Below are 21,828 nucleotides of genomic sequence, written 5' to 3'. Positions count from 1 at the left end.
TTTTGCTCTTGAGGAGGAATGAAAAGATGGTGGAGCTAGTTAATATGTCTCAAAGGCATATTAACAGTTGGATTAATGCAAGTGATGGGGGTAAAAAATGGTTGTTGGCAGCTTTCTATGGACATCCATATTTAAATAAGAGAAAAGGCTCATGGGAGCTCTTGTCATCCTTTGATCCTGGAAGGCATAAAGGTTGGAGTGTGGTGGGGGACTTCAATGAGATTGAAAATCAAAGTGAGAAACAAGGGGGGAGGAGCAGAAGAGAGGATCAGATGGATGATTTCAGAAAGGTCCTAGAGAATGGTTGCTTGACAGATCTAGGATGGAGAGGCAACAAATTTACATGGTGCAATGGGCACGAGGAATATACTGTTATCAGAGAGAGACTAGATTGTGATGTGGCTAACAATACTTGGAGAAATATGCACATGGAGGTTAGTGTGGAAATTATGGTTGTTGTGTGCTCAGATCACTACCCCTTGTTGATGTCATGTAGCAGAGAAGTTAGGAGGGGTGTTGTTAGAAGGGGAAGCTCCTTCAAGTATGATATTAGCTGGGATTTTGGGGAGGGTTGTAGAGAGGTGATTAAAGAAGTGTGGGAAAGGGAGAGGAGGCAAGTGAGGCCACAAGAGAGAGGGCAGACCATGTTGGCAAGTTGTAGGGGGCTCTGAGTCAGTGGAGAAAAAAGGTCTTCAGAGGGAGGGAACAATTGGTGAGGGACAAGATGGAACAATTAAAAAAACTCTAGGAAGTTGAAGGAAATGTCCAGATGACCCAAATCAAATAAAAGAGCAAGGAAAATGAGGAATTGCTTGAACAGGAAAACTTGATATGGAAGCTTAGAGCAAAGAGGCACTGGCTGTAGAATGGTGATAGAAACACTAGGTATTTTCATACCTGTGCAACTCAGACGCAAAGGAAAAGTGTTATTGTGCAGATCCAAGATGCTAAGGGGAAAGAGGTGAAGGGTCAGGAGATGCTTGAGGAGGCTTTCAGAGATTACTTTAGAGGGATTTATTCTTCCTCTAATCCAACACTTGAGTAGGTGGAGAATTGTGTGAAAGGGGTTGAGGTGAGGATTGATGAAGAGCAGATAAGAAAGATGGAGAAGTTGTTCTTGCCAGAGGAGGTGGAGGAGCATTGAAGCAGATGTCTGCCTTAAAGTCCCTAGGACCTGATGGTTTTGGGGTGGGTTTCTATAAAAATCACTGGGAGGTGGTGGGGAAGGAGATATGTGAGGTTGTATTGGAGTTCCTTATTTTGGGGTAATGGTATAAACCATACCTTGATAGCCTTAATTCCTAAGGTGAAAACTCCAAACTCATTGAAAGGTTTCAGACCCATAAGCCTTTGCAATGTACTTTATAAGTTGATTTCATATCAAAGGTGCTGGTTAACAAGATGAAAGATGTATTACAAGGCTGTATTTCATTAAATTAGAGTGCCTTCATCCAGGGAAGGTTAATCTCTGATAACATCATGACTGCATACGAGTTGTTGCACACTATGAAGAAGGGGAGGACTGGGAGTATGGCAGGAAAATTTAATATGGCCAAGACCTACGACAAAGCAGAATGGGTCCTTTTAAAAGCTATGCTTCTGAATCTGGGTTTTGGTGAAAAAGTGACTAAATTGGTCATGGATTGTGTGAGTACAGTGAGTTACTTAGTTCTTGTAAATGACAAACAATGAGAGGTGATAAAACCTACTAGAGGAATTAGGCAAGCGGACCCCTTGTCCCCTATTTCTGATTTGTGCCGAGGGTTTGAGCCAGCTCTTAAATACAGCAGAACATAAGAGGCAGATTAGAAGGGTCTCAGTTATCGAAGGGGGCACTAAGGTTAACCACCTTATGTTTGTTGATGATTGTATGGTTTTCTGTAGGTCCCACATAAAAGAATGGAGAAGAGTTGAAGGTCTCCTGTCCACGTATGAAAAGGCCTCAGGTTAGACCCTCAATAAACAGAAACAACTATTGTGTTTAGTTCAAACACTAAAGGGTCTATGGAAGATCTAATTCTCAAGGAGGTAATGGCTACTGGCTGTGACAATTTCAAAAAATATATTGGCCTTCCTGTTGTGTGGGGAGGGCAAATTATCATACCTTCCAAGGGATTAAAGAAAAAGTATGGCAAAAGATTCAAAAATGGAAGAACATTTTCTTATCTAAAGTAGGTAAGGAAATAATTATTAAAGCAGTACTTCAAGTTGTCCCTATATACTCGATGAGTGTGTTTAGAATGCCTAAGAAGCTATGTTCTAAATTGGAGGATATTGTGGCTCGATTTTGGTGGAAACAAGGTAAAAAAGAATCTGGTATTCATTGGAGGAGTTGGCAGAAGTTGGGGGAGTCAAAAGCAGTGGGAGGCCTTCGTTTCAGAGGAATGGAAAACTTTAACAAAGCTATGCTTGCCAAACAAGGGTGGAGGTTAATGAGAAGGGAGAATTCTCTTGTGGCAAGAATCTTTAATGAAAAATACTTGAAGAATGCTTTATAACTGATGCTAAACTGGGGCCTATGCGTTCTTACATTTGGAGGAGTTTGTGGTCTGTGCAGGATGTGGTGAAGAATGGGATGAGGTGGAGGGTTGGGGATGGGAAGGATATAAGGATTTGGGGCCATAAATGGTTGTCTGTGCCAACCTCTCTCTGTTCAATCTGATGCCAAAGTTAAAACATTGGAACCTGATGCCAAAGTTAGTGCACTGATTGATGAGGAAAGTAAGGAGTGGAGAATTGAGTTGATCAAGGAAGTCTTTATTAAAGAAGAAGCTGACTTAATTTGTGCTACCCCCCTTAGTCGTATGGAGGTGTAGACAAGTTGATTTGGGGTCTGACTAAGGATGACAAGTACTCAGTGAGGAGTGCTTACCATGTTGAGAACCAAAAGAACAAAGAATTGAGAGGGGAAGCATCTAGACCTGATGGTGGAAAGGAGAGAATGAAGAGTTTATGGCAGTTGCAAGTGTCAGGGGGATGGAAACAAATGATCTGGAAAGTATTGCATAACATTTTACCTACTAAACCAAATCTGTGCAGAAAAAGAGTTTTGGAGGATCCAAAGTGCCCAGTTTGTCTTCAAGGGGAGGAGTCAGTAACTCATGTCTTGTGGAGCTGTTTAGCTTCCACTGATGTATGGGCAGAAATGGGGAGTCTAGTGCAAAAATGAAGTTCAAATGGGAGAGAATTTGAAGAGCTATGGATGAGGATGCTTAGAGAACTATCTCAACTTGAGCTAGAAATAGGAGTGGCAATAATGTATTCCATATGGACCAGAAGAAATATCGGGGAGTTTGATAGTAAATTCTCTAGCCCCAATAGTGTTATGAAGAGGGCACGGGTATGTCTATATGATTTTCATGATGCTCGTAATGAAGGAAAATCTGCTAGGCGGAAGTTAGAACAAACTGAGCAAAGCAGGAAATGGCAGACACCTGAGGGGCTTTGTGTGAAAGTGAATTTCGATGCTGCATTGGATTTGAAGGTTCAAAAAATGGGGGTGGGAGTGGTGATGAAGGATGGCAGGGGGGATGTGCTCACTTCCTTAAGTGCTCCAACAATGTATGTTACTTCTCCTTTTGTAGTAGAGTGCAAAGCTCTTCGAAGGGCTCTAAAACTGTGTAAGGAATTGGGTTGCTATAATGTTTGCTTTGAAGGGGATGCAAAGAGGGTGGTAGATACAATGAACAAGGAGGTTGAGGATGATTCTTGGGAGGTGCAGTTTGTGGGGTGATCTGCAGAAAGAAATTCTAAGCTGCATAAGTTGGAGTTTGCATTTCACTCATAGGGAAGGTAATGAGGTTGCCCATAGTTTAGCCAAATTAGGCTTGTCTCTAGATACAGAAAGGATGTGGATGGAATGTGTCCCACCTGAAAGTGTTCAGAAAGTTGTAAAGAATAAATATTGTAACCAAATGAGTACCATATGAAAGGAAAGATATACGAGGTTTATTTCAAAAAACAAAATCCTAGTCAATTTTTATTCTTTTCTATTACAATTAAAGGCTTAATAACTCTGATTGTTTTTCCTCCCATAGGCTTAATAATTCTCTTCTGGTCAGTCTTTTAATAACTCTCATAGGTTTTCCAATTGAATGAAAATTTAAGAGTAGGGGATACTTGGAGAATGAGATGAGATGATAATTTTATGAATAGTATAAGATGGTTTGTGAATAGTAATAAGATAGTTTGAGTTAAGTATTTATTGGGTTTTGGGAAATGAGAAAGAAAAAGTTAAATAAAAAATATTATAAAGTTAAAATATTGTTGAAATATAATTTTTTTAATATAATTTTTGTTTTAGGATTTGAAAAAATTGAATTCCTATTATTTTTGTTTAAAAATTTGGAAAAGTTGTAATGATTAGTTTGGAAGTATTTGTATTTGAATCATATTTAGAATAAAAACAAGATGGGATGTGATGAGATGAAATTAATTTCCAAACATCCCATACAATTATACTTTTTTTTTTAAGTATTGCACCAGCCTGGAAAAGGGTATAATTATATTTTGAGAAATTATAGTATGCCTCTTCATTTTGCCCTCTCATTTTTACTGCTCATATATTTAATTTTTTTCTTTTAATTTTTTTCTTTAATGGTTAAGGAATTGACTATTAGTGTATTGGTATTTTTTTATTTTTTTAAAAATATTTAAATATGTTTAAAAGATATTTGAAAAAAAAAAAAACAAAGTGCAAATTGTCGCACACAAAGCGGGTTAAAGCACGCGTGTATGTGTTATATCCCACTTTAACACTAGTTAGGACAACATTTACAAACCCAATCTTTTTCTGGGTTATTATTAAGGAAAATGCCAGTATAATTTCTAAATGTGCCCACTTATATATTTGATTTTATTTTTTTAATGATTAAAAAAGTGACTATTGATGAATTTGTATTTTTTTTAATGATTAAAAATGTTTAAGAAATGTTTGAAAAAAGATTAATTGCACTAGTGCGCATATTTGTGTACACCCTAGTATTGTCCTATTATACTTGCAAGCTGTCAAGAGTTAATTAAGGCATCCAAAGCCTATCAAACTCTGAGAACAACCTCGAATGTAACCTTTTAGGATCGATCAGGTTGGCAAAGCCTACCAAATCCATCCCGCTGTAATTGTATGTTTGTTTTGCCTATATGGTTTTGATGTTCGTCAAATGTTCCGTATGTTTTTTTTTTTTTAAACAAATAACCTCATATATTTCATTACTTAAAAGTGAAACTAGTACAATTTGACTGCTTTGAAACTTGAAAAAGAATACAAACTGGACATTCATCTATACATATCTGTTCTTTTACTATATCTAAAGCATTTTTTGCTAACAAATGAGCTACCCCATTTCCTTCTCTTCTTATAAATTTCACCTTCCAAGCACTTCTTCCTTTAAACACTGTTTTTATATCCTCAATGATGTGGCCTCTAACAGACAGATCCTCATCTTCATTATTAACAGCTTCCACTACAAGTTGAGCATCCCCTTCAAAGATGACTCTATTGAAGCCCAATTCATTGCATAAATCCATAGCATACCACAAGGCTATTGTTTCTGCCATGACAGAATCAGAAACTGGGGGTCTTTTGTAACAAGCACAGGCCAATACTTCTCCCTTTTCGTTTCTTAAAGCAACTCCCAACCCCTTATTTTGTTTATTGAGAGAGGCATCCCAATTTGCCTTAATCCATCCTTGTGGAGGTTTCATCCATATCTGACAAAAACTACTTCTTAAAATACCTTCACTCTGTAACTTAGCTTTGTCCTTTAGTTAAGCCTCTTGAAAGTCTTCAATCACTGCTCTTGCTGCTCTGATCAATGAATCAGGTCCTCTGAACTTGTCTTCAAAAATAAAGAAATTCCTTCTGAGCCATAGTGACCTCATTAGAATAGCCACTAGTTCTAGTTCCTCTATTTTCAATCTCTCCATCAGCTTCTCCTAGAAAACCAGAAAAATATCTTCATTAGCAAACCATTTTTGAAGGACTCAAAAAGAAACTGCCCAAACATCCCTAGTAGCAGGGCAATTCCATATAACATGCATTGCAGTTTCTTCACACCCACATATTGGACAGGATGCATTTTCCACCACCTTCCTTCTCCATAGATTCTTTTTAGTAGCTAAGACATTGTTCCCCAACTTCCATAGAAAAGACTTGACCACTCTTGGTACCCTCAAACCCCAAATATTCTTCCATAAAAAAACTTTTTTCTGCTCCCTTGAAGTTTCCCCCTTTTGTACTGCTTTCCTCTCTTGCTCCACATAATAGATACTTCTTACAGTGAAATGACCCTTATTAGAATGCCCCCATATCAACTTATCCTCTGAACCCAGCTTACTTAAAGGGATACTACAGATTTGTTCAACCTCTTCATTCATAAAAATTCCCTTCACCAACTCCTCACTCCATTCTTTTCCAACCTGGTCCAGCAAATCACATACCCTTGCATTCTTGTCCAAAATTCTGACAGGAGATTGGACTTTAAAAGATGATGGGGTATTAAGCCACTTGTGACCCCAAACACAAGCACATTTTCCATTCCCTATCCTCCATCTTAGCCCTTCCTTTAATAATTTCAAAGATCGCCATATACTCCTCCAGATTAAAGAGGGATTGGAGCCCAAGTTTGCATCCAACAAATGCTTGGACTTAAAGTACTTCTCTCTAAAAATTACTGCACCTAGAGAGTTTGGGTTCTATAGAAATCTCCAAGTTTGTTTGGCTAGTAAGGCTGAGTTAATACTATCAAGATCTCTAAAACCCATCCCTCCTTTCAACTTCTGAGTCCCCAATCTTTCCCAACTTTGCTACTGAATTTTCTTCTCCCCTTTTGCACTACCATACCAGAACCTCGAGAACATGGTATTAATCTCATAAAATAGATTCTTTGGAAGTTTAAACACACTCATTGTGTATGTGGGTACTGCTTATAGGACAACTTTTATTAATATCTCCTTTCCTGCCATAGATAAAAAATTATTTTTCCAGTAGCTTATCTTTTGCCAAATCCTATCTTTGATGCACTTGAAAGTATTATATCTTGATCTTCCCACCACTGTTGGAAGACCTAAGTATCTCTCATAACATCCACATGCCAACAATCCTCCATCCCTCAAAATAAGTTCCCTATCCTCAACTTTAGTATTTGAACTAAAGAAAATAGAAGTTTTTTCTTTATTCAAAAACTGGCCCGAGGCTTTTTCATAGACCTTTAACAAGTCCATAAGCTTCTTCCATTCCTCACACTTGGCCCTACCAAACAAGACACAATCATCTGAAAAAAGCAAGTGATTTATCCTAGTATCCCTTCTAGCCATAGATACCCCTTTTGTTAAGCCCCTTGCATCAAAAAAATTGAGTATAGCACTTAAGCATTCTGCACAAATAATAAAAAGGTAAGGGGAGATATGGTCCCCTTGCCTTAATCTCCTTGTTGGCTTGAGTTTTCTACCAGGTCTCCCATTTATTAGAACTGAATAAGTCACTGTAGAAACACAGCTCATAATCAGTCTTATCCATTTCTCACAAAAACCCAACTGTTTCATCATAGCCTTTAGGAAGCACCACTTAATTTTGTCATAGGCTTTGGACATGTCTAATTTGATGGCCATTGACCCAGTCTTGCCCTTTTGCCTTGTCTTCATAGCATGAAGAGCCTCATAAGCAACCATTATGTTGTCAGAGATCATCCTCCCTGGGATAAAAGCACTCTGAGTAAGGGAGATGACCACTACCAAAACCTTCTTTAATCTATTAGCAATGGCTTTAGAGGCAATCTTATACACCATATTACATAGGTTAATAGGTATGTATTCACTCACCACAGTAGGGTTCTTGACTTTAGGAATAAGTGCTATGTGTGTATAATTCATTAGTTCATCAAAGGGGCCACCATTCAGAAAAGACATGACAGCTTCACAAACAGTTTTCTCCACCACCTGCCCATGATTTTGAAAAAAAAAAAAAAAACATGCACCTAGCCCATCAGGTCCAGGAGATTTTAAAGGGGCCATTTGTTTTATAGCACTTTCGACTTCTGTTCTAGTAAACACTTTGGAAAGATGCTCATTCATATCCTCAGTCACTCTAAGCTCCACCACTTTTAGACAATCTTTAAGAACTTCCTGAGTTGGGCAGGTCGAAAAAAACAGCTTCTTAAAATACTCATTGAAAGCCCCCTCTATGTCATCTTTATTAGTCACCAAAATTCCTTGTTCATTAAAAACTTGAGTGATCGGATTCTTCCTCTTCCTCTAACTAGCACAAGCATGAAAAAATTTCTTGTTTCTATCTTCATGCTTGTATCAATTTCTTTTTGCTCTCTGTTTCCACTTCAAGTCCTCTTGATCAAGTAGGCTTTCCAGCTCCTTTTGGACCTCTCTAATCTCCAATATATTATGGCTTCCTTCTCTTTGCAAATTCTTCAGCAACTCAATTTTAACAGTAATTTCATGAGTTTTGTTTCTTGTTAAAGCTTTGCTCCACCTCCTCAAACCTGCAGCTTCTAATTGTCCCTTTTAGCTTCTTAAAAGGTCCCTTCCCCTAGTTGATTGCTGCCACCCTTCTCTAACCATCCTCTCACAGTCAATTTCAGAAGCCCACCAAACCTCATATTTAAAAAATCTACTCCCTTGAAATATGAGTTATTTGTTTGGGAAAAACTCGGTATAACATGCCTCTGATTAGAACTTCTAGCCACTAGAACCTCCACGCTAACTTCCCTTTGTGCTTCCGTATGTTTGTCCAAGGCTTGCCACCCCAAGTATGGTTACACCATGTGAAATTGTAATGTTTGTTTGCATAATGAGGTTGCCTGATGTTTAGCACTATTAAGATGAAGTAGCCCAGTCATGCCGTATTTCATGGTAGCTTCTGGGTGGAGACTGAACCCCTAACAGAATATCGCCTAGACGAAAAAACGAAAATTGAAATTTTGTAAAGACTGATTTTTTTTAACACGGACTTTTAACTTCAAAAGGATAAAAATTGTCTACGATCACGAGGAACCTCGATAACATTCACCTTATTAAGACGCATAAAAAAAAAATCGTCCCCACCTAAAATAAATTAAAAAAAAAACAAACAAAACTTTAATTAAAGCGAGTTTCCGTTATCAATTCTGTTTGTTCGTATGCATAAAAGCAGCCAACCATGGCTAATTAGACTCATCTTAGGCTGCTTGAGTTGCTAGTTCTTGTAAATGACCTCACATTACTATCAAATTCATCGCCGGCCACCAGCCTTTCTAACAGCAGGCACTGCATCCTCATCATCTGATTGTATATCTCCATATTGCCACATACCCCGCCTAGCAGACCGTGCTTCTTCCTGGAACTTCTCCAAATTATCAAGGGCCAGTAGTCTTTCGTTGTTCTCCCATTTCTTTCTCTTTTCTAGTCTAGCAAGTCCTTCCTGAAAATTCATAAAGCCATGTCAGTGGCATACCTAAGCATACAAGACTGACTTGTCCGGGGCAAAAGAATAAGCCAAAGCTTGTTCATAATTGAAGCCACAAGGAAAGAGTAAGTCACGAAAAGGTTCTCAGCAATTCAAGACTTCACCAACCTACATGGCTATATATCTCATTTTCAGATGATCAACCGTGTAGAACTGATTAGCTCAGGCAATGAAATGTAAGCGTTAAATCTCTTTCACCAGCATTTTCCATGGCAATGCTGAAATTTGTACTTTTAATTGCATATTTTCCAAATGGAGATAAATACCACAACAGTGTCAAGAGCCTCTATCTTCACAGGAAAACAAAGCAAAGGAGTGGAATACAAGTCAAACCTGAAGCATGGCAGCGTTTATACTGATCTCCGCATCCACAGCCACAAGAGTTACAATAAGAGTTGTTCCAGTTCCCTGTCCTTTGACTTTTCCTCCTGAAGTGTCCCTTTCCTCAACCATGGCCCTGAACTCTTTTGAACTGTTCAATGTATGCTCACTCAGATACTCAGCTGCTTCTTGACCAAAATCCTCCTCCACGCTCGGAACCTTCATGTATGCTAGGCTACATAGTTGAGCAAGACCAGGAGCAGAAGATACAGAAGTATCAAGAGGCCGTAACTGACTGTACGCAACAAACTCTTGATTCCCATAATCAACATAGAAAACTTCAAACTTGTCTTTAGGGGATTCCACGGCACCTCGAGGTGCACTGACAATCTGTACAGGTCAAAAGGAAGAAATTAAGAACAAATAAAAGCATATAAATTGTACTCGTGTATATTTCTCCAGAAAGGAAAAAGTAATTGAAGAGCAAGATGAGGAAAGGTAAATGAAAGAGTTAGACGGTCCTCAACAAGTTGTATTCTAAATTTCTTCTATTCTACCATTCCTATTCTCAACAATAGGCTCATATAACTTTGACTTGATGTTAGTTCTACTTTAACCTTTCTGACGATTAATGAGCAAAAAGCACCCTTTTCCCGTTAAACACGAAGACCCTTATATTTCAATTGGTAATTTGTGCGCCAATGAAACTGTAACGCCTCAATAGAAGGCCCAAACCACATGACCTGTACTCCAAAAGGACTAGTCAATGATACAATTGGAGTCCCATTGGAACATTATAAAGAGCAAGAACTTCTCCTTCCCAAGCAACGTGGGATCCCATACACCACCTACCATTATCCATATTATATGGGATATCACAGAAATACATGAAATCCTATTGCCAATTAATACTGAGAAAAAGAGAAAAAATGTTAGAAGAGACACTTTTTGCCCGATCCCTTCTGTGTTTTGCCCCTTAGGATTCATTTGTGCTGTTATTTCTGAAGATTTGCTTACTGTGGTTCTGTCCTTATAAAATTTCTGTTAACTTTTCCGTCCAAAATAATGAAGACAAAATATGTGGCAGTTACTAGCGCTGCCAAATGGAAAGTTTGGTTTTAATTTTTTAAGTAAAAAATAATCTATTAATAATAATAAATAAATTTTAAGAATAAATTATTTTTGAAATGACAATAATAAAAAATTCATGGTGGGGAATGGAAGGTTCTCTCCTGTTGACAACCCCACCTCCCCAACCTGGGAAGGGGATGGGGGACCACAAACTTCCAGGTAAGGGGCGGTGGGGGGTGCCATGGGCCACCCTATTTTTCAAAATTTATTTTCATTTTTTAACAAATAACTGTACTCTAAAAATTGCTTTTTCAATTGTTATAAAATTTAAAATTTTGTTTTTATTCTTTCTCTTGCACACGAGGTACACATAAAATACGGATAGGGTGAAATTCTGAGGGGGCAGAAGCAAAGCAGTAAATCCTCAAAACACAAAAGCACATGGGGTGAATCCCCAAACAGAAAGCACAAGGGTTTCAGCCAACAAAACCCTATTTATCATCTTAAACATGTTTCCTATAACATGTCAACGGTGTTTGTTGTCAAAATGCATTTCATCTGGCTTTCCCAGTTCCACCTTTGAGAAGATGCCTAGGCCATGTTTGGTCAAGTCTAATTTTCAAAATTTTTCAGAAAAGATTTTAACTTCAAACCAAACATCTTTCAATTATTGCCAAGATTTCAGTGACAAGTCAAAAAACACAATAAAGAAATTAACTTTTACAAAAACCAAGACAAAAATATTAAAAACTTATATTTAAACTTTTTGAAAAGGTGCTAGTTTACCAACATGGCCCCAGTTTCCCACTTTTTGCAACATCGTTCCATGGCAATTCCTACAGATTGCCTGGAGAAGCCAACTTAATTGCATGGTAATTAATATACAAGGAATTTATATGGAAACCAAATAGCAAACTGGGTGTTTGCCTCTTAATGTCAGGAAGGAGGGAGGGAGAGAGAGAGAGAGAGAGAGAGAGGTTTTCTGGAGTTAAATGCAACTCATAAAAACAACTAACCATTGCTCTGTTCCAGGAATTGTCACCACTAAACTGAGCAAGGACCATGTCACCCTTTTTAGGATTAAAAGCACCAATCACTGGAGCTTCTTGAAGATTTAAAGAAGAGAGTTGTTGTTGAATTGAGGCAACTTTCTGATCACCAACTGTCTGGACATAAAATTTACCACCACCCAAGACTTCTGTAACCACCACCTGAAAATTTATATCAACGGACTTCATTCAACATTGTACAAGACATGAAAAGTTCATAACTAGAAAAAATTGTATTCCAATCACCTTTAGCACTTCTTTCTGTTTGATTTCAACAGCTGCACCATTAGACACTTCTTCCCCTTCAACGTAATTCTCCCAAATCTGCAACACAGTCTCAATCTCAATATGGTATAATTGGAAGAAGAAATGGACGTACAATAATGAAGGTTCTGCTGCTTCTTTTTTTGATGAGTAAAACAATGAAGGTTCTGCTTCTTACTTTAAGCTTTTGTCTTTTCGCAGATTTCTCAGCTTGGTCAAGAAGGTGAATGTCAGGGATCCTGTCACTGCCAAAGGATGTTTGAAGTTTTGCCAAGCCAGCTTCAAGGAGCGGAACTGCTAGATTTGTCTTTAATTCCCACATGGATCCCAAGAAAGTTCCAGTTCTATCAACAGTTTCGACTTCAATCTACATGGGAGGCACAAATTTATCAAGGCCAGGAAAACAACCAAGGGACAAATTACCAGGTTCTACGGGGTAAAAAAATACCTCAACATCCCTTTGCATTATCTTTCTTCTCATTAATGCAATAGCTTCCTCTGAATAGGGCTCATCACGGCCAGGACATCTGACACCGGAGAATGAGAAGGCAATGCTACATGTTTCCTTGGGAATCAACAACTTAAATCGATGACCACTGAGGACATATTCTACAACAGCAGGAATTCTCCTACTCCTTTGCAGAAATGGCAAAAAATCTCTAGCTTTCTTGACTGATGCCTGAATAAACACATTAATAACAGGAACAATAAAAGTACTGAATAGCATACTGAGTAAAGAATTTAGCACAATCAAATTATTTCTCACCATAAGCAGGTCTGTTACATGCATGACTGGAGGATCCTTGGCTGAATGGATACCTTTCTTCCCAACAATGGAACGAGATTCAGCTGCAAGAAGGGCATCATAATAGTTTGATCTCTCCTCAAAATCCCGATGTCTAATAACAGTGCCAAAGCCACGTGCAACCACAAGCTCAGCAATATTCACACCAGGCTGGCTAACAGAAGTGGGTGGAGCAGGTGATGGGGTATCATCCCCCTCAACCTTAATAGGAGATAATAGGAAAACCGATCCAAAATCCATTACTCTGGAATCTGCAGTCCCAGTTGCAGCAGCAGATCCATCTGCCATGCTCACTTTCCTAGAATATTCCATTTGAACATTCACCTGAAAAGAAAACACACAATCGATTATTATATTATTTTAATGTTATAACCAAAATAAGGTGAAATAAGTACTGTTCATACTTGTCGGCCAATAAGCCGTGTCCTTAAAAAGTCCCTTGCTTCACGTGCATAGGGAGCTGGCTTTTCATCTCTGCGAGGATTACCCATTTTTGGACACCTAATGCTTGACAGATTGACTCGCCGCTCTGCTACCGGACTGCCATAAGGGACAGAATCATCAGCCACGATAATGCAGTCCCCACTTACAACCTCCACGACCTGGAAAAATTCAAATGCAGTTTACAATTATTTTACAACATTAATAAAACATAAATTGAGATAAGCAAAGCTGGGACTAGTTACTACCTTTCCTGTAAAATTCTGGTCATGGATTGCCTTTGAATTTGTAGCTGGAGGTACATAGTTTGTCCAGAACTTCAACCTGCTTTTCTTGGCTTGAAGCTCTGCGGCCTTCAGCCTTCGCTTGGCCTCCTCCTCCATCATATTTGCACTCCATTCAACAAACTTAGCTAAACCCTAGAGAGAGAGAGAGAGAGGGAGGGAGAGAGAAGACTTCTATCATTTAGAGAACTCATCTTTTTAAAAACATCTTCATAGCAACAGCCAGGTAGAAACATCTAGACCATGAGTTAATTAAGCCCAAAAAAAAATCATTCCTGTGCACCAAAAGGAAATATAGGCACATTATAGCAATATATATGGAGCACATTCAAATCAAACCTTATAGTTGCAATCAGGAGCACTTCCAAACAAATAATCAAAATTAGTGCCACTTTGATAACATCCACTTTAGGGCCATTAATTTCAAGTGGAAAATAACTGGGCAAGAGTTGAACGGTAAACAAAGGTTCATCTTCCCCTACCTTCGAAACCATTAAAAAACCATTCAAACATAATCAGCAAAGAGATTTGGAAGCCTTACTCAATATAGCTAATCAAGAAGCTACACTAATGCCAAGGTGAAGCACCAAACATTACAATTTGTTCATGAACATTACAGTTTTATCACCACACACACACTCATAATAATAGCAGCGCTAAATGTAAAACATACGTTTTCAACAAGCTCTAGTGCCAAATCTTTTGCTAAGTCACCATCAGGGTAGTACACTGATCCAATCAAATTGCTGAATTTGTCAACACCTTCCAAGACAATGCGAACCTATACAAATCTCAATTTAGAAATTTTCAAAAGAAAAGAAACAAAAGTATACAAGATAACTTGTAGAAGCAATCTGTATACATCTCTATTCAAAACACGAAGCTCAGTAAAATATTTGGCTTCAACACCAAATGGATCAGGAGCAACTTCAGCAGATGATGCTGCTGAGACTGCAAGCCTCTGTGCAGATGTTAGAGGGGCTCGAGATTCAGCCAAGACATCTCCATTGCGTTCTTCAGTGTTGACATCTGCTTCACCAGCACTTTCACTTACGGCTCTTCTTCCCATGGATGGAGCCTAAGATCAAATAAAGATATGACGTCTATAAGCAGGAAGCATATTGATACCAGCAAATACGATTGTTAATAAAACAAGATTTTCCACATTGAAAAGATGCAAATCAAAGCAGAGAATGCAGACCTGAATCCCTGCAACAAACACTTGGACAAACTGAAACTCTGGAAGCAGATAGACCCGAACTGTACTACCATCACGAACCTGCTCAACAATACCTTGCATGGGCCTGCCCTTGTTTGTAGATAACAATCCCATAGCATCCAAGTTGCTAGGATCACCAATGGCAGATGGTGGTAGATTCCTGATGGATGCCTCAGCAGCACCGGGAACCTACAATCAGAAATGAGGAGACCATGTCTTAATCTCCTTGAACAAGATAAATGCAATGCTATGCTGGTGTTAACCTCATTATAATCCCTCATTTAAATACTAAAGCTAATGCGCAACAGAATCTTTCAGAGAGAGTGGTAGATGATCTAGCAAAATTTGAATTTAGAAATTAATATGCAACTATTTATTTTGAAAAATCTCATGGCTAATTACTTCAATGAGTCCAAACATAAGGAGTGTACTCTTAAATAACAACCAGATTTCAGGTAATCTAATACAGTCGAGATGCCTAATGCGATCCGATTGGGTTCAAATTGAAGGCAAGTGGCAACAACACAAGGGCAAGGCAACATTATCTGTGCTTGTAGACACAGCAACCAATTTCTTAAGAGCCCTTCCAAAACAAGTCAGAAACTTAGTTATCAGGATGTATACGACAAATGCCAGACCAACCCCATCCATTGATACCTATATGGCTCATCTGAGATTGATATTATGTTTTCTGGTGCAAAATTTCCTATTTTCCCTTGATGATCTAGATGGCCCAAATAATAAAGGACCTAGTCATATAAATGACAACACAAAATCCCAAAGTGTTGCCGTTATCACGCAAACAGTACCGTACATCATGCCACTAACCAAATAACAAATGCAGGGGAGAACAGAAATAATAGGCAATACATATATGTAGAAATGGAAACAATTCAAACTAATATAAAACAAAAGGGGGGGAGGGACTAGAAATGTTAACCTTGCTCCATCGGCCAAGACATTGTTGCTTAGCTTGATCTTCCAGATTTCGCAGCTCTGTCAGGAAAGGGCTTGCTTCTCCTTTCTGCTGACCCTGCTCCCTGACCTGCAGAAAAAGATTCAGCATTTGCTTACATAAGAAATCAAAAGTCAAGTTTTAGCAATATCCCTCTGTCAAAATAAAAAGATATGACCTTTGCCCAGCCTTCAGAAACCACCAGCAAAGCAACATTTTTGTCACCAAGGAAAACAGAGCCAAATTCTCGCCCTATGGATGGTACAGTGTAATCTACTCTGAATGCAACCTCCTGGCAGGATTAATATATTGAATTAGATATAAAAATATGCTTATTCTAAGGAATCTACATTGATTAATCCCATGGCAAATGCAATAATCTCCAAAAGTCACCTTTCCTATAATGAGCTTCCGCAAAAACTCTCTGCTGTCCCAGGCAAATGGCTCATCAACACCACCTCTACGGGCCTAGCAATACAATACAGAAATGGAAGACATAGCATGTCAGCAGCAAGTCCAATTTGAAAATCCTGTTTGAAAATGGTGTTAACCAAACCAGAATAAAAGTACCAAGAAACGAAAAGATTCAGATAATTCACTTGAAAACGATTAATTAAGTTCCGGTTTTACAATCATGTATGTGTATTTTAAACTCTTAAATGTCAATCAACAAGAACTAATCACATAGGGGAAAAGAACGAATAAATAATGAAAAGAAGCTGATTACAAACAAAATGGTGCAATTATATCAAGAAAACTGCAAAATATTACAGTAGATTATTAAAATCGCAAGTTGGTATAAATGTTAGCACCATGGTCATGACACAATCCTACCCAATTTGCATTCGAGCTCGTCCTTCACAAAAAGTAGAGTAACCAAGCTAAGGAGAAGGAAACAGCACGACTTGAAGGAGACCCAGAAACAAGAAAGAATTACATCCAAAAAAATGTTGCGTAGGTCATCAAAACAAAGTAAGGTGTACCAGTCTTGGAGCAATAAGAGATGACAAAGTAAGGGTCTTCTCAGGTGGGAGTCCAGGCCTGTTCGCGGTCATGGCCATAATAACCACGCTGTCTCCCGAAGGAACAGCTTTCACTTTTCCTCTGTACCAACCTGTGTTTCCGGATGTTGATGATGCCATCTCTCAACAGCTAATACCCACAACCAAAAATAATAACAAAAGAGGTTGAGATAACTGATATTCAATAAGGAATCTAATTGAAATAAAAAAGAGCAGGAAAAGATATTGAAATCCATAATATTGCTTGCGGTGGTTATTGAGAAAATGGCCACATGCATCGATAAAATGTTGGAAGATTGATCGCATTAAGCACATAGAAGAAAGGTCGCTGTGTCATCGAGCAAGCCAATCGACAGTAAAACGCAAATTTTAACCATAATGAGATAATCGAGATGAAAATCTGATTTATCGAGAGATATGGATGAATGGCGTCTTGTAAGTCATACCTTGACCAGATCGGAAGGAGAGAGTCCCTACGCTTTGGATCTATCGAAATAACAAAATCTCGAATCGATCCAAACACAATTGATTTGGTGTACCTATAATAAGATGAGAGAGATCTGCAGTACAAGAGGCCCAGGGATGCAAAGCTCTGCTTTGTCGAGGCGTTGGGCGGCGGATCAAGCACTGCAGAGAGAGATGCGGCGAAACAGAGAGAGAAAGATAGAGTGCTAAATAAGCTCCAAGGAGCATTTATAAATTTAACAAGCAAAAAAATAAAAAAAGGAAGGAGCATTTATAAATTATGAGCAGAGAGACTTGACAGTGGATGTGCCCCTCATTTTTGGGTAGAATTACTGAAAATACCATAATGTCATCCATAATTCATATTCAAAACAGTATATAGTTCATGTTCTTAAGGGCACAAGGGGAGTATTCAAGAGGGGATGAATCAGATGGTCGATGGAAACGTATTTAGATGCTGAATATACCAGGAAAAGTTAAAATGTTTATGTGGAGGGCAGGTAATGATTTGTTGGCTACAAAGAAGAATTTATTTGTTAAGAAGATTAGTGATGACTCAATGTATATGCCTCCAAGAGGAAGAATCTGTAATGCATGTTCTCTGGTATTGCCCTACTGCCAATGATGTGTGGGCGGGGTTCCTAAAAATAGTGCAGAAATGGAAGATACAAGAAGAAACAGATTTACTGAGCTTATGGGAGAGTTTGACTAAAAAGCTCCATAAAACTGAAATGGAAGCAATAGCTGCCATAATGAGGAGTCTGTGGATCAGAAGAAATGTTTTCATTTTTGAACAGAAGTTCACCAGTCCTAGCAGTGTTATTAGATCAGCAAAAGATTTCTTGAATGAGTTTCAACAGGTCCAAACTCAGTCAATGGGACAAGGGGGAAACAGCAGTGCAATGGGAGGTGAGAAAAAATGGCTTCCACCAGAACAGAGTTGGGTTAAGGCAAACTGGGATGTAGCTTTGGATGTTAAAGCAAGAAAGATGGGTGCCGGGGTTATAATAAGAAATGAGAAGGGAGAGGTCATGGCAACATGTCATGCTCAGAAGCAAAATGTGGTAGAACCAGCTCTAGCAGAGTGTTATGCTCTAAGAACAGCAATGGATTTTTGTAGAGATCTCAATTTTGACAAAGTAATTTTCGAGGGGGATGCACAGATTGTGATAAATGCTGTAAACAATCAAGATGAAGACTTGTCTTTCTATGGCAGTATTATTGAAGAGTTGAAGATGGTGATCAAAGGCTGGCAAGGTTGGACAGTTAAATACTCACATAGAGACACAAATGCAGTAGCTCATAAACTAGCAAGAGCTGCGTTGCATTCTGAAGAGGAAAATATTTGGATAGAAGAAGCTCCAATGTTTGTCTTAAATAGTTTACAGATTGATAATCTTTGTATTGATCAAACATTTTATATTGATGAATGAGGAATGGTTTATTTCAAAAAAAAAAAATGTTCTTAAGGGCGATGAATAAGGATAAGAACTAGAAGGCTAGAGATACGGCTCTCGTCTCTCTCTCTATCCATCTCTCTCTAAACTCTTGTTACAGATCTGACTTGAGAGGGTGGGAGCTTCGACTCTTTTCCCCCTCCCTCCCTCTCTCTCCACCCTCGTCCCCTCTGTGTAGTGTTTCGTTTTTGTGTTTGTTGTGTTTTTGCAGGCTAAATAAGGGAGAATCGCAGATCTGAAACTTCCGGTGACCATAGACTAGCACGCACCCCTTCATGGCATTGCCCAGCCGCCGACCTTCAAGATCACATAAGGCGGTGCCAAATGGAGTGGCAAGTTGCTCGCACGCACGACCTAAAGTTATCGGAGACGTTCAGCGAGTGGCTATCCGCGCCACCGGGAGGCCTTCTGCCCTTCGCTACGCGCGGCGCCACTGGAGTCTGTGAGTCCAGAACCTCCAAGATCGGTCGACGGTTTTCCTCCCAGAGTGGCGCATGTACTGCACGCGCCACTGCAACCTCTTGGAGCACTGTCCTTTTCCGTTTTCACGATGGTTTTTCCATTGTATTTTATTCATGTCCTGTCCTTTTTTAAAAAATAAAAATCCAAAAATTTTGTCCCTTCGGACCTTGGTCCAAACAGTGTGATCCCCCCTCTCCGCTTAGGCGGTGTATGGGGTTGGTGCACTCTACTTCGCATAGTCTGGGTATAGGTTTTATCACCTAGTTACTGTTACTCTGTCTGGGACAGAGATGTGCACAACGGATCTCTTAGACTTAGGTCTTTAGAGATTTGTCGTCTGAACTAGACCATGTCAGCCACAGAAGTATGCTGGGAAGCTATTAAAGTTTGTAACTGATTTGTTTAAGTCAAATTTGTATGTCCTCTATTATAAATGAATTGTGATCCCTTATTATAAAAAAAAAAAAAACTAGAAGGCATTATATTTTAGGGCCCTAGTTTAGAGTGAGACTCCTTCTCTCTAGAAACCACCACCAAATCAAAACGAGGGGAGAGGAGCTCCTCCTTTCTCATTCATCCATATTCCCTCCCCTCTCTAGTTTTCTTATTTCCTCTTCTTTTTTAGTTTTGTTCAGGGCTAGGTATGGAGGAAGGCCGATATGCTGCTCTTTAGTGTCCAGCGACCACCACACACCCTATCGCAGGTCTCCCAAGGCACCGATATTTCATACGAGCGAAGTATTTCGTCGAACCGAGCTCTTAATGGTGCTCTTCTGCCGCCACACATAGCTTTTCTGGGTCTAGGGCCTCCGGTTACTTCAGACCTGACTGACTGTCATACTCCAGGGTGGCGCATGGCTCTCACACACCATCACAATCACTTTGTTTGAATTTTTTATTCCTACAAATTTGAAAATGCATATCTATATTTTTCCAAGATGTAATTTGTTTTGTCTCTTGTATCTTTAATTTATGTTACATCTTTTGTTTTAGAAAAATAAAAACTAAAAAGACACATTATCTCGTAGACTTTTGTCCATAGAGTGTGTCTCTTGGATTTTTGTCTATAAAGTGTGTCATCTACTCCGTCTTAGACAGAGTATGGGGTTTGTTTTAACTCTGTCTTGGACAGAGTTGTGTTGTCTCTCAGGTTTCCTAAGAAAGATTTACAACATAGACTAGACCATGCCAGTCATAGTTATATACTGGGGAGCTATTAATGTTGTAGTTGGCTTGTAATTAATATTTCAGGTCAAAGTTGTAATGTCCGTTATTAATAAATGCAGTTTCTTTTATAAAAAAAAAAATGTATTCTTAAGGGCGATGCTACTCCAACATCTGAGTTTCATTTTTAAAAAAAAATAACATATGAGTTAACCGTTTATAACCATTTGATCTAACATGTTAAGTGACACTGCAATATCATATTAAGAAATAGAACATAAATTTCTCTTTTTCTTATTATCACCAGTATGAACTACAAAATAATTTATTAATTACAAATGATTATCAAATCTTTTAATAAATTCTAAAAATATACCATTTAATTCATTACCGAACAATAATATTGTGAGAAGTTTCGAATAATCTCTATTTTTTTCTAAAATCATAATTTCATTTCTATTCTATTGTGCCAAATAGATATTACATCCTAAGGTTTTTTTTTTTTTTTAAAGAAACTGATCTCATTAATCAGATAAAACTTACATCGACTCTATGGTTCCAAAAGATATAGAGCTAAAAGATTACATCATTTATGTAGCTACAATAGACAAGATGCAAGGTGGACATAGTTCAATATCATACAGATCCTCTAAACAATCAAGGGCAACCTTTGCGAGTTGATGAGCTGTCGTGTTTGCGTCTCGGTAGGCATGAGATGTTTTCCATTTGGCACATGAATCCAGCACTTGTTGAGCATCTCCAATTAGGCAACCTCCCAAACTCCAATTCGAATTGTGGCTCTGCAACAAGTCCACAACTTGTTTGAATCTGCCTCTAGACAAAGCTGCCGCAGGCCTAGCTCCTTGCAAAAAAACTGCTGCTATTAGTAAGCCATAGGCTTCAGCATCAAAAGGACTTCCTTTAAGGGACCTATTAGCATGAAGGGCACCAATGACTTGGCCTTGGTGATCTCTAATTATCACTTACTATCCCAATTCTCCCCTCCCCAGTTTTTATAGCCGCATCCCAATTGATCTTAAAACAATTCTCAGCTGGCTTTGACCACTTATGTACATTTGCCGGAGACTTGACATTGACTTCCCGTGATTCTTTGAGTGTCTCTTTGTGAGATAAGAGTTCTGCTTTGGCCTGTTGACATAACATTATAGGGTGCTTGAAGTCTTTACCATGAAGAAACTCATTCCTCCTTATCCAGATTCCACTCAGAATAGCAGCCTCCTCAAGTTCTGTAGAGTCAAGAAGATCCACGAGAACTGACTAGATGTCAAAAAATATCTCACTATGGAAAGTCATCTTTTGCACTTTCTTGCCACTTCATATATCCTAAGCAGCAGCACAATCCCATAATGCATGAACAGATGTTTCAGGAACCTG

At 38.7% G+C, this 21,828-nt stretch overlaps 3 protein-coding genes across 3 annotated transcripts; 2 read left to right on the top strand and 1 right to left on the bottom strand.

Annotated features, from left to right (window-relative positions):
• The first annotated feature begins 3,202 nt into the window (after positions 1 to 3,202).
• On the top strand, positions 3,203 to 3,733 carry LOC108991162. The gene has a single exon (XM_018965349.1). The coding sequence runs from the start codon at positions 3,203 to 3,205 to the stop codon at positions 3,731 to 3,733; it is 531 nt and encodes a 176-aa protein (XP_018820894.1).
• A 5,210-nt stretch (positions 3,734 to 8,943) lies between these two features.
• LOC109000464 (ribonuclease TUDOR 1-like) lies at positions 8,944 to 17,592 on the bottom strand. Its single transcript, XM_018977336.2, has 17 exons — positions 17,332 to 17,592; positions 16,847 to 17,015; positions 16,257 to 16,331; positions 16,042 to 16,155; positions 15,849 to 15,953; positions 14,891 to 15,097; positions 14,552 to 14,767; positions 14,363 to 14,470; positions 13,654 to 13,824; positions 13,369 to 13,566; positions 12,926 to 13,288; positions 12,608 to 12,838; positions 12,338 to 12,526; positions 12,142 to 12,219; positions 11,863 to 12,057; positions 9,788 to 10,165; positions 8,944 to 9,409 (listed from the first exon to the last, which is right to left on the bottom strand). Exons 2-17 carry the CDS (start codon positions 17,003 to 17,005, stop codon positions 9,221 to 9,223), a joined length of 2,976 nt encoding a protein of 991 aa, XP_018832881.1. The 5' UTR covers positions 17,006 to 17,015; positions 17,332 to 17,592; the 3' UTR covers positions 8,944 to 9,220.
• Positions 17,593 to 17,901: 309 nt separating this feature from the next.
• LOC108991234 lies at positions 17,902 to 18,783 on the top strand. Its single transcript, XM_018965439.1, has one exon. The coding sequence runs from the start codon at positions 17,902 to 17,904 to the stop codon at positions 18,781 to 18,783; it is 882 nt and encodes a 293-aa protein (XP_018820984.1).
• The last annotated feature ends 3,045 nt before the right edge of the window (positions 18,784 to 21,828 follow it).

This window comes from Juglans regia, chromosome 2, assembly GCF_001411555.2.
Source record: "Juglans regia cultivar Chandler chromosome 2, Walnut 2.0, whole genome shotgun sequence".
In the NCBI taxonomy this organism is placed as follows: domain Eukaryota; kingdom Viridiplantae; phylum Streptophyta; class Magnoliopsida; order Fagales; family Juglandaceae; genus Juglans; species Juglans regia.
The sequence above is the reverse complement of the archived record's forward strand: the minus strand, read 5'-3'. Positions and strand labels throughout refer to the sequence as shown.

Coding starts and splice junctions, on each gene's coding strand:
- LOC108991162 (XM_018965349.1), top strand. CDS start 3,203: ATGAGGATGCTTAGAGAACTATCTCAACTTGAGCTAGAAATAGGAGTG.
- LOC109000464 (XM_018977336.2), bottom strand. CDS start 17,005: ATGGCATCATCAACATCCGGAAACACAGGTTGGTACAGAGGAAAAGTG. Junction 16,332..16,846: donor CTCTTATTGCTCCAAGACTG/GTACACCTTACT, acceptor TTGTATTGCTAG/GCCCGTAGAGGTGGTGTTGA. Junction 12,527..12,607: donor TAATGCAAAGGGATGTTGAG/GTATTTTTTTAC, acceptor CCTCCCATGTAG/ATTGAAGTCGAAACTGTTGA.
- LOC108991234 (XM_018965439.1), top strand. CDS start 17,902: ATGACTCAATGTATATGCCTCCAAGAGGAAGAATCTGTAATGCATGTT.